The sequence below is a fragment of the Candoia aspera genome, chromosome 5, assembly GCF_035149785.1.
Source record: "Candoia aspera isolate rCanAsp1 chromosome 5, rCanAsp1.hap2, whole genome shotgun sequence".
NCBI classification, from domain to species: Eukaryota; Metazoa; Chordata; class Lepidosauria; order Squamata; family Boidae; genus Candoia; species Candoia aspera.
The window spans coordinates 49,477,331-49,490,652 of NC_086157.1; the positions used below are offsets into that span (position 1 = coordinate 49,477,331).

Here is a 13,322-nt window from a genome sequence, read left to right on the forward strand (position 1 = left end):
ATAAAAGTTTGTGAATGGAGTTGAGTTTGCAAGTTTATTAATGTTCTTACAGTGGCATTTTCCATAGCTTATTGCTATGGAACTTGTACTTATTGCTAAGGTCTATACTTTTAGGAATTCTGGCCTGGGACTACAAACAGATTGGGTACTTTAATCTGTCCATCCTTTGAATTACCCATAGTGTTCATGACAGAGGCTGCTGTCATTCCTTTGAACAGTGCAAACCTGTCAGATAAGCCTACCAGGACCACTGATATGAGACGACCCACTTAGGCTAGAACTCCAGGATGTCTTTGAAAAACAGATGTTTGAAAAGACTGGAGAAACATGAACTGAAGGAAAGGGGGGGGGAAGTGACAATGGGAAAATGAGAAAATTGAAACATTGACATAACAGTTCCCTTATAAGGAAAGAAAATGAAGCTTTTATAGATTTCTTTCAAGATATTACTAACACAAGATAGTGATTTCATGGGAGGAATCTTTTCCCATTCCAAGTCCTCCCCACCCCACCCCCAATGCCTGGTATCACAAAGACAAGCTGGCATTTCAGCCAGCCCACCTCCACTCTTTTTTAGATAGGAATAAAGAGAATGAAGAAGAAATACAGTATCTATTGTGAGCAAGCTTGTGCAACACCTCAGCAGAACATATCCGTGCATCAGACTTAATTAACCTGCCATGGAGCACATATAATAGAAAAAGGAAGAAATAAGGGAGTATACAGTACTTAAGTAATTGAGTTTATAAATTAATTTATTATTCCTTATAGCAAATAATCTCGACCATACAAGCTTATATAGGTATGGTGTGTATGTGAGGGAGAGAACATGCCTACCTACCTGCTGGCAGCATTTTTAAGATAACAAGCAAATTTTGTTACTTATTTTCAGGACTAACATTTGTACTTGGCATACTTTGGCAGCACCCACTGTTGCCTTTTTTTCTGCCTGGCCTACCACATTGAGTAGCACCCAGCAGACAGATTTCTCTACCTTTGTAACATTTTGTAATGCTCCCAGCCTATCATCTTTCAGGGATACTATGAGAAAATAAAAAGATGGACAAGATGGAGCTTCTTAGGGTATTATAACTGCAGGCAGATAGATCTGCCAGAACCCATTAAAAAGGAAGCCTTATAAATCTTGTAAGACTGGGCTCAGCCTTTGGATCAACACAGTCTTGACAGCAACCTAAATTGGGAGTATGAAGTGTATGAGGTTGGAGGAAGACGTCCCACACTACAGCCAGTAGTGCAGTTGGATTGCACTTGGCACTGTCAGGCTTGAGAATTGGAGCAGTCCCTCCAACTTTATAGCCATTGGGATCTCTATGCTGAAATATTCTTTTAGATGACTGTTAAAATAATCTTGTGAGCATGACAGCATAGTGGAGGCTTGTAAAAATGATGTGTTTTTTGCTCTCAAATATGTTAATCTGTGTCAGTCAATTATCCTAGAGTGCACTTGCAATCATTACTGCCCATAAGAGTCACCAATGTTGTAAATGAAAGATGATTTTTTTTTTAAAAAAAATAGAACTTTCTTTTAATATAGGCTCAAATGTTTGGTACAGATTATCTGACCCAGGATAGTATTGGTGGTTTGTACCTAGAATTAGATTCTTCCCTACAAAACTAGGATCTGGATAGCTTCTTTCATTAGCATTTGCAAACTGAATCAGACATACAAATACAGTGACTATCTTGTTTCCTGTAAACCAAAACAAAATCTTGTATGTATTTCAACTTGTGATTGAAATCCTCTGCAATATGAGATGCTTTATATCTTTGTATCCTGTTATAACTATTCAGTATCTGCTTACTAACAGGATTTTATTTTCCCTTCTTTTTTTCTTTTTTTTTGAGAAAGGAGCAGTTGCTTTTAGAATAATTTTCTTAAAAACAGAGTGAAAGAAGTACAGTTGGTGCAGTCAGTGGATGGGGAAGTTCTAAGAAATTTCTGCCGCAAGAAACACCAATTTTATTAGAGGTATAGGTGCAAGTGTAGATGGCATCCCATAATACACCATCAGAGTTAGGTCTAATTATAAGAACTTTTATTTAAAAAAATAATGAATATAGAACTTAATCATACATTAATAGCCATACTTTGTTCAAAAACTAGATGCAGGCTTCTGTATACTTAGGATATATGCTGCTTCAATTTATTGACTGTAGAAAATGTTTTCTTTTAAAAGACTGGAGTTAAAAATCACTATTTCTTTCCATTTCCCCAAATTTAATCTTAAATTATGAAACTGGAATGAAACCTATTTTATTAATTCTTTAAATATTAATTTGATTAAGCTTTTCTGACTATGAATTGAGGCGTCTCTCTAGATGAAATCATATTTAAAATTGAGAGAAAATAATATAGCAGGTAACTCTGGAGCTATTTGCTCAAATGATCATTTATCTGGCTGTATATTTTTATCTATATTTTAAAAACCATAGCATACCATAAAATAGATTATTTTCAAATATTAGTAATAGCACTGACAAGATAGCTAACTACCAAAACAACAAAATGTTAAAATAATGATTAGCAATGCAGTGACCAGTGATTTAAAATGCAGGGAAGTTCAAGAATGACTGGTTCTTTTCATTCATCCCTTACCTTATTAACTATGCTACTTTGCGCTTGTATAGTAGACTGTGTTTAAAACTGAAGTCCTTGGTGCTCTCTGAGCCTTGTTGTTTTCTTGCAGATGTTTCATTGCCAGACTAGGCAACATCTTCAGTGCAAAGAGGGAGTGAGCCTTGCTCTCAGTTTATATACTGTGGCTTGCCCTGCTTGTGTTGTTAGGGGTGTTGTTCTCTCCGTGGGAGTTCTTTGATTGGGCTGTTGTTTGCTGCTTGGTTGATTGCCTGAGTTAATAGTTCCTTGATTAGGGTGTATTGTGCTGTTTGATGGTTCATCTGGTGTTAATCCTAGTGTTGATTTTTGCCTATCTGGGTGTTGATTGCTGGCAAGGGAGTGTACTGGTCTTTTGGCTTTTCTATTGTCTCTTTTGAATGGTATGTAAATGTTGTTTACCTCTATGTGTCTGTTGATGGCTGCTTTGTCTGAATGGACAGACTCCACCATAGTTTCAACTGGGAAACTTTGAGCATCCTAAACCAAGACAAATCCAAAAATGTCAGAGAATTCCTGGACGCCTGGCACTCAGACAAAGCAGCCATCAACAGACACATAGAGGTAAACAACATTTACATACCATTCAAAAGAGACAATAGAAAAGCCAAAAGACCAGTACACTCCCTTGCCAGCAATCAACACCCAGATAGGCAAAAATCAACACTAGGATTAACACCAGATGAACCATCAAACAGCACAATACACCCTAATCAAGGAACTATTAACTCAGGCAATCAACCAAGCAGCAAACAACAGCCCAATCAAAGAACTCCCACGGAGTGAACAACACCCTCACCAACACAAGCAGGGCAAGCCACAGTATATAAACTGAGAGCAAGGCCCACTCCCTCTTTGCACTGAAGATGTTGCCTAGTCTGGCAATGAAACATCTGCAAGAAAACAACAAGGCTCAGAGAGCACCAAGGACTCCACAGTTCAACCCTGAGCTACAAATATTTGCTTTGACTCAGTTTAAAATAAAAGTCTCTTGCCAACCCACTTCTTTGCTTAGGTAACTGAAATAAAAATGCAAGCATTGCATCTCTGTATCTTAATTACTCACTTTTTCTATCTTCCCTAAATTTTCCTTTGAGTCAATAATGGGGTTGTATTTTTATTTTTTTTTTAATTCTTTTTTAATTTTTATCCTGCCTTTATTATTTTTATGAATAACTCTAGGGGGCGAACATACCTAATACTCCTGCCTCCTCTTGTTTTCCCCACAACAACTACCCTGTGAGATGAGTTGGGCTGAGAGAGAGTGCCTGGCCCAAGGTCACCCACCTGGCTTTCATGCCTAAGGTGAGACTAGATCTCCCAGTCTCCTGGTTTCTAACCCAGCACCTTAACCACTAGACCAAACTGGCTCTGTGTATGAGTGATAGACCCAGTACAGATAACTGGATTTAATCTCTAGGTTTTCAGTGGCCCACTACTAAACAATGCAATATTTATTCTTCAATAAGACAAAAGAAGTTCATTAAAAAATAGAAGAGGTTTACCCTAGCAGTTTTAGCAATTACCTTATCCTGAGACAGTATTTTCAATGTAAACAGACCTTAAGTTGTGTCGTCTCCTATATAATTAACAAAAAGATGGTCATGCTTTTAAGTAGGAAAAACTATCTTTGTTTGATTTGGGGACAAGGTGAAAAAGTTCCTGACATCCTGGTTAACTAGTAATGTTGTAGTAATATTGTACAGTCTTCACTCCTGCAGTGCATTTTGTGAAAAGGCGATGTTCTTGGGCCTGAAGTTATTTATACTGTGCAAGCTCTTAAATTATGAACAATGACTAAGCAGTGCCAGCTGCTTTTTTTTTCTATTACAGTCACAAGTTTCTCATGCAGATTAGATTATCATCTATTTAATCTGTTCTTTCCAGATTTTAAAAAATAACTTTTTGTTCACCACATTTATTCAGTTTAATAAAACATCTCAATAAAATTAAGCTTTTTCAAGTTAACCTACTTTTCTGCATCCTTTTTCACGTTTAACACTTCTCACTTGATTAAGTGTATCCTAAAGTTGTCCTAATGAAGCATCTTTTACTGTCAATAAATTTAAAAGTTTCCTAGGGAATTATTTTAATGCACTGTGTCCAAACGAATTAACATTTACTATACTAATTCACATTTATAATATTTTCATGTCTTATATCAGAAAAAAGAAGAAAGTATTAAAATGAATTCCTTGAAAAATGAATTACTGAGACCCAAATAAGTAAAAATTAAATCAGTTTTGCAGGTGTTCACAATGCAAAGAAATTTGGGGGATGCAAAAATAGCTCTATGGGTTTCAAATCTTTTCTTGGGCTGTAGTAGTGATGGTAGGTGAGGTTGGCCACTGTTAGCAATAGGGATTCTACAAAGTTATCATGAAAGCATCTATTGTACAACTACAAATAATACAGTGAGAAAGACAGCAATTTACTGGTATGCGTAGTGCTGTGACATAATCATTTTTCAAAAGAACAGTTTGAGAATGAAGATCCATGTCCAGTTCAAATCCAGCTGCTCAGAATAAAAAGGAGAGCTTTAGAAAGGCAAAGATAAATTGAAGTACTATCCTGTTTCTCTGCTCAGACATTTGGTTTCTTTTCTTTCCTCTTCTATTGGGACATGGTTCATCTGGGAGAATACTATTTGACCACAGAGAGGAAAGTCAACCGAGCCAGTGACAGAGAGCGAAAGCCCTCAGTAAGGCTAGTGATAGTGAAGGAGGTACAGCAGAAGGGAAACTGCCCAAGTTTGCTTCCTTCTAGATCATATGATACAGTCAAGGGAGGAACAAAGACCCGAAGGAATTTGAAGGTGATTTATTTAACCCAGTAGCAGTGGCCAGCAATGTAATTACATGTTCCAGTTGAACTCTGTTTTTTCTTATGGCTGAGAATTCTAAGAGTTGTGGTTTCAACACACTGGAAAGTCTCAGCGTAGGGTTAGGAAAATCTGTTCGATGTATTCTATGCAAATATCTGTAACTCAATCACTGACTGTCACTTCTAGCAAAAGCAACTTCAGCAAAGTATGGTTTTCAGGGATGAAGCCATGGAGATTTGTAATCTGGCAGTGAAAAGAGGCGTTCTATAATATGACATAAAAGCCCACTTATAAAGTACCATGCTAAAATCAGATTTTCTACCAGCTAATGATTCTGTATTTTCATTTATTTATCTCAAGTATCATGCAAATATTTGCTTTATATCTGTTTGTTTGTATTTCTTTATTCTGTTTTTATTTTTATTCAAGAAAGTTCTAAATTAATAATACCGTAATAATATCACACATATCTAAAGTAGCTCTATAATATACATACTAAATACTATTGTTTAAAAAAAATGGTAGACTGACTTTTTTTCTGAGCAGGCCTTCTCAAAGTTTTAAGAGAACATGTGGCTAGCCAAAAAGCAATTTGCCAATTCTGTGGAAGTTAGGGATACAGCGTCATACAAACAACAAAGGAAAGTGAGGTGAGTTTTTTATACATACACATGGGATGATCCAACCTAGAAGAACATGTGAAACCAATATCTGTATTTTTAAATATATTGTTTTATTTATAAACTATGTAAATGAAGTCACAGTATACTCAGAAACTCACAGTTAAATAACCATCAAATCACACTGTCCTCTATAGTATGGCTACCATATCTGATCTACAGAAGTTCATACGGCTTGATTGCAGTTGATGGCAGAAAAGTGTTGGTTTCTTTACTGCTTGTTGCCATCTACTTCCTAAATTTTCACTCATTTCCTAAATATTAATTTTCCTATTATACTGCCTACTAATGAGATTCATTCTATGCTTTAAAAACTTTTGAATCCATGCTGTGGTTCATTCATAATCTTTTTTCTAGATTTTAAACTCCACTGGAATTTGAAGTTCCAAGTAAGGTCAGTATGTAGTAAACTTGCAAGAGAACATTCTTCAAAAGTAGATTAGGCCAAAGTGCAACCACCAAAATAGGTTCTCAAAGAGGGTCTACCCACTTTGCACTATAGTTCTAAAACAGTCTGTCCATTATGTCTTGACCTTCCTTCAGTTAGTAAATAATGCAAAGTTATCTCTTGCAACACATTCAGGATAATAATCCAGCAGAGACAGTAGACAACAGCTTGAGACAATGTATTTATCTGAGGTGAGTAGAATGTTCATAGACTTGATATGTTCTGTGGCCATCTTTAATAGATTATATATTAAAAGATGCACAATACTATTTATTAAACGTTAAGAGCCAGTGTTCAAAAATAAGTTCTGTTTAAACCTATTGCTTGCTTTTTAATTTTTTTTTAAATCAAATTAACAGATAAGGACTCATGCCCCTCCTGGCTCCTATGGAGACAAAGTGGAGGTGTGATTGGCTAGTTGCAGAAGATGCCTCTTTGTCGGAGGGGATGATGCTAGTGGCCTTGAAATATTGAGGTTCTCTCAGGATCAGCCATATCTAAATTTCCTTTTTAGGGACAGTTGTTGAAAGTGTGGTGGGAATTCCTCTACTTAGTCTCCTAGAGAAAGTGGATTATCTAGACACGTCCTGTTATGATTCAGACTGGGCATGAGATGAAAATGGCATTGGTTGTGCTGTTGGATACCAGTGTCTGGAGACTGATAGGACAAAACAGGATGAAGCTGAGCCAGGCGTAAGATGGAGTTACTGTTTGTTCATCTAGTTTATCAGACATCTCCTGTGTTGTCTCTCAATGGAATGACAGTGCCCCAAGGGAGTAGGTCCACAACTTGGGAGCCCTCCTGGAGTCATGGCTATTGCTCAATAGACAGGCAGAAACCATGGTGTACCAGTGGTGGCCCTACCTGGATCACAAGGATCTCTTAACCATGACTCATGCCCTCATCACTTTGCAATTAGTATGACAGTCCCAGTACCAAGCTCTTAACCTTAGAAATTTTCAAGATAGTCCATTAGGAAACTTAAAGAATTCTTTATTAAAATCCAGTTGACACAAGACAGTTGCAAAGCTCTGAATAAGGTTTTGGTGCCAGAACATTCAAAGTGATTCATTCCCTCTGATGTAACCCCTTCTCCCCATCTTGCGAACAAGCTCTTTGTCATGCTCCCCGATCAGATGTTCCCAGAACACCTTATCGAGCTCACATCCATTGTGATCCAACCCGTGTCAGCTTGCGAGTCAACCAGCCGGGAGGGGAAGCATGGTTGGAGTGGGAATCTTCTTGTTTGGACTGGCTGTGCCTTGCACCAAGGTCATCTGCAAGGAACAGTTATAGACATCTGCTGACACAATAAGGAGGGGCACATACCTTAGTGGGTAGTGGGGGGGAAATTTGAAGTTACTGTGATTTTAAATTGTAGAATCGTGGGAAATTTCATTTGCAACTTTTTCTCTGTCCTGAATGCTATGCTTCATTAAATAGATTTACAAGCAGACGCTTGTGAGTTGTAATTGAATGAATGCACAAGTGTTCCAGTCATTATACTTTTTCTCACTTCTGAATTCCCCCCCCCCCAGCTTGTTAGTTTGTTTGAGTGATTTAGATTCCAGGTGTCTTATCAGCGTGGCTGGCTCGGCCTTGGCTGTAACAGATCAAAAAGGAATGTGCTGAAGCCTTCTGTCTGTTTGTGAAGCTGCAAAGCTGACATGTGTTTGCAGTGCTTTATGGCAGGTGAGCAAAGGGAGCCTGACAATTAGACTATTGTAATGCATTCTACATTCCTTCAAAGACCATCCAGAGACTACACTTGGTTCAAAATGCAGTGGCCAAGTTATTGACAATTGTTACCTGCCAAGATCCCATTATACTATGTGGCAGGCCCTACACTGGTTGCCAGTAGGTTTCCAGTGCAATTCAAAGTCTAGTTTTGTCCTATAAAGTCCCTATGTGTCTTGGCACCTAGATACCTGCAGGAGCACCATCACCTACTTAAATTGGCCCATGTGGCATATCCTTCCTTGGAGAAGTTCTTAGTCTCCATTTCAATGAAATGAGGGGAATGGAATCTTGAGGATGCTGCTTTCCAATTGTGGCTTTGTCCCTACAGAATAGTCTCCCATTAGATTTAAGGCTTGTCCCATCTCTGTTAACTTTTAAAAAGCTCTTTGAGATGAAGGGCATTAGGTGGGTAGTTTGATCTTGCTGTCTTTGTTTTATTTTTATTATTGTTAGGAGATGATGATGATGAATGGCTTAAGCTTCCTCTAGTTTTTTTATTGTATTCCTTATGATGGATGTTTTAAAGTTTTGATTGTATATGGTGGATGTTTTATGGTTGGTTGTTACTGTAAACTACCAAGCGTCTATAGTTGATTTTATTTGTTTGTTTGTTTGTTTGTTTATAATTTAGGTTTACAAAAGCTGGTCTACTCAGCATAGACTTTGGGCAGCTTTATAGGTGGAAGGAAGAGGAAGGGAGGTACCACATCTGAGCAGCTCCATAGCTTTCCAAATACACAACAAATAAACTTCCAACAACAAATGAATTACTATAATATATTATGCTTTATCTGTGATTTATGTCCAAACTAAAAAAAAATACCTGATCAAAGATCTAACACAATGTCTCTTGAGTTTAATAGGACTTACTTGGATAACTCAATATAGAATTTCAATCTAAAAACTCTGCTAGTGTTCAAAATAAAATATTTATATGCAATATAGTAATTTTTGTTAACTAGAAAAGAAGTGTAATCTATTCATATAGGTTTCATGTAGTCATCTTCTTCAAGAAACAATAATTAAGTACATAACATGCAGTCGGATCATTGAGAATATTCAGTTATTTGCAAAACTTATTAGGCTACCTGAATGAGCTTCAGCATAAACAGAAGATTGAAGGTAATACTTAACATTTCTGATTTTTGTACATTAGCTTTGCACAGCTAAAGTAGAACAAAATAGGAATCATTGCTGTTGCAGTAAATAAGTCTTGATTATCTATTTAACAATATTCTCTGTTTATTATCAGCATAATCCAGAAATAATAGAAAAGACTATAAAATTTGTTGAATGTATATACACCAGAAGCAATGATCCACTTTCAAAATGTTTCCAGTTCTTTGTTTTGGCATTTGGAATCAGTTAGTACTGCAACCACCATATCTGGTTAGTACTGGGATGGGAGACCACCAGAAAATACAAAAGCTCTGGGCTGCTGTATGCATCTGTCCAAATTCATTAACAGGAAGAGATTCAGAGTAGGAATGTGAACCTTATAAACATGCAGTGGCTACACACTGAGCTTGAGAAACAAAAGCAAGAACTCCATTAAATAGGAAGAGATTTGGGAAATAGGAAAGAGCAAAACTTCTTTATCCACCTCAGTGCTCAGTAGCTGTTTGCAAGAGCTACCATTACTAAGCTAAAATAAAGATTATTTCCTGGCCAATCATACTGCCCAAGGCTCTCAGAAGCTTCAACCTAGTTCATGCCTCCCTTGGAAAGCCCAACAGCTCTGTAAATCTTTTATAGGTGTACGTATCTTAAAAGCAATGATCCCCCTTCTACCTCTTTGGGTTGCATATTTGTAAATCTCCCATTCAGGAATCACACAGTAATGCGACCACTGGACCTAGTTAGTACTTGGATGGGAGACCATCAGAGAGTACCAGGGCTGTAGGCTAGACTGAAGAGTCAGAAAACATCTTGGAAGAGGGGTTGTGTTGTTGTTGCCAAGAAAAATACATGGATGGGACCATGCATTAACCAGGAATTGATCTCAACCCAAACATGACTGCAGCTAAATGGTATGGGAACATTATTGCTTTGTTTCATTTTCTTTTAGGTAAGAAAGCAATTTTGATCTAATTGCAGCAAAGTTCTTTGTTGTTTGTAATAGAGAGGTAACTTCTGAACTGAAACCTGTTTGCTTTCCTAAAGGTGGGGAGAGTATTTGGGTTTGTGAAAAGACAGAGAGCAACCAACTGAGACACACAATGCTTCTTTTGCCAGAAGTTAATTAAGTTATGAAAAATGGTGTTGGGGAATGATAACAATACTTTAATGCATGTTTTTAATTTTCAGAGGGTACTTATGATTACTGCTTCAGTTATTAAAACCTGCTTGCTTGGTTAGATAAGAAACATGATGTTGATCAAGTTGCTGCAGCTGTTCTGTTGCTATAATGCAAGATTATCAGATGATAAATAATATGTGTGATTTTTCTCTCCCTTGTAGTTGCATTCTGCTGTGACCAGGATCCAAGTACAAAGACCTGGTTTCAATTATACCTTTGCTCATATCTGCATCCTAAATAACGACAAGTCCTGCATAGTGGATGACATTGTACATGTCCTGAAGGAACTGAAGGCTGCTCGCTTGTCTAATCAAACTAATTTTGCTATCACATATCCCATCACACATTTAAAGGATGGCAGGGAAGTATACAATGGGCACCAACTTGGTGGAGTCACTGTGCACAGCAAAGATCGGGTAAAGTCTGCTGAAGCTATCCAGCTTACCTATTACTTGCAGGCAATCAACTCCTTAAATGACATTGTAGCAGAAAAATGGGAATCCAACTTCTGTGATACAGTAGAACTTTTCCAGAAATCCAACCGGAATGTCACAATGTATCCTTTCACTTCATCATCCCTGCAAAAAGACTTCCAGAAGACAAGTAGGGTATCAGAACATTACCTAACCACAAGCCTTGTCCTTGCGGTGACCTTGGCAATGCTCTGTTGTTCCATGCAAGACTGTGTCCGCAGCAAACCTTGGCTTGGCCTCCTTGGCTTGTTAACTGTGACTCTGGCCACTCTCACTGCAGCTGGAATCATTAATCTGACTGGTGGGAAATATAATTCTACCTTCCTGGGAATTCCCTTCATCGTGTTAGGTAACTATCTCTCATTCTGTTATTACTGTGGGTTTGTCTGAAATATTTATTTGATCTACATTATTATGGCAAACAAAAAAAAAGGTAAAAAAAGGACATTGCGAAGTGCTCTAGCATTTTGATAGACCTCTAATTTTGTTTAATCATTAACAATCATTCAGATTTGGGAGGCTTTACTTATACTTACTTTGTGGTCAATAAATCTTCAGAAATGGTTGCCTATCAGTATCTCTGATTACTTTCCTATGACATAATAAACATTAATCCATACAAAACACATGGAGTTTAAATTGGGGTGGGGGATATACAGAGACCACCCAGATCTAGCTCAGTTCAAGCAGGAGGTCTATCTGATCCATGCCACCCCAAAAGTTCTCCAGCTCAGTTTAATGCCCAGATGTGGAATTAAGTTTGGAAAAGCAGAACTCCATTCATTCAAAGTATACCATGGGAAGAACGCAAATGCTGTAGTTTTATTTTTACAAGCAACCTAAATGGGATGAAGCATCCCAATTTCATGACAGATGTGGGGAGACGTAGTTCATTCCTTTAAATGTTTTGTTTCTAAGTGCCTCCAATTATGTTGTTTTAAGGAAGAATATAAAGTAATTTGCAGTGAGGGTTTCTTTTATGATGCCAAACACCTGTGATAGATTTTGTGAAGGCACGTATATTCAAAAGGACCTCCTAAATGCTGTAGAATTTATTGTTGAAGCTTGTGTTGAAAGTATAAAGGACTAATTCACTGGCCTTTTCCATAAAATAAATCAACCATTCACCTAGGTCAGCTGTTATACACGTCAGAAAATATAATTACACAAACTCTCAGGATTGGGAACTGTAGAATAGAGTATCACAGAGGTTGTCTCTCGGTGCCAAAGGTATCTCTACCTACTGAAAGCTCTGGCTGGGGAAATCAAGGTTGGTGGATGGGGCCATATTGTGATAGAAGCAAACATCAGATCTGATCTGTGGAGTACTTGGTGCTCTCTTAGCTTGGTTGTTTGCTTGAGACATTTCATTACCCAACTAGGTGACATCATCACATTGGGTAGTTACCCAACTAGGTGATATCATCGCATTACCTAGTTGGGTAATGAAATGTTTGCAAGTAAACAACCAAGCTCAGAAAGTACCAAGAAGTCCACAGTTCCAGCCCAAGCTACGTACAGTATATTCTCTTCCAGTAAATCTGGTCGTTGGGAACTGAGTGGTTGTCGGGTTTCTGTTGTTATTGTTCTAAAGAATTGATAATAGTCTGGATTAGTTGTGGATTAGTTGTGGATTTACTTCACACCCATTTGGAACAAAATGTAATAAAAATTGCAGTGATGATAATGCCTATGATACATGATGCCTCTGATAAATGAAGAAATATAAGCAATGGACTTGTACTAATTCTCCTTCAGGACTTATAGTTAGATTAGTTGTGGATTTGTAGATAGGTTTATTGTAACATTTTGGCAGGTTGAATTTGTGAGCCTCCAGCCTCTATTTGTGGTAGAGGTTGGAGGCTGGCACTGCATAGAGATAGTAAGTTATCAGTGTTAGAGGAGAACAGGTGGGCAATCTGTAAGATTGCAAGGAGACACTAGAGTGTGGCGTATATGCTGTTCCATATAACAGAATTTGTATTCTGCCTCGTGCAGCTAAGCTGGCAATTCCCCTTACTGGCTTGACCATCAATCACCTGATTAGTGGCAGCCACATATATTCTAAAACCACCTACTGAATCAAGCACCAAAACTGGAATGACTCCATCCCAGCTGGTTATCCAACACCAACATTTTGTCTATCCTGGTGGTGATAGGTAGGAATTGCCACCTGGTAAACTCATATTTTCCCTGTCCAATGTTCTTATGAGTGGTCCCCA

General features: G+C 37.7%; 1 protein-coding gene across 1 annotated transcript in view; it reads left to right on the forward strand.

The window, feature by feature from the left end:
- PTCHD1 (patched domain containing 1) overlaps positions 1-13,322 on the forward strand; it is a 55,502-nt gene that overhangs the window by 15,790 nt on the left and 26,390 nt on the right. Inside the window, exon 2 of the mRNA XM_063305177.1 lies at positions 10,789-11,449. Within this exon, the coding sequence (XP_063161247.1) occupies positions 10,789-11,449 (661 nt within the window). The remainder of the gene's footprint in view (positions 1-10,788; positions 11,450-13,322) is intronic.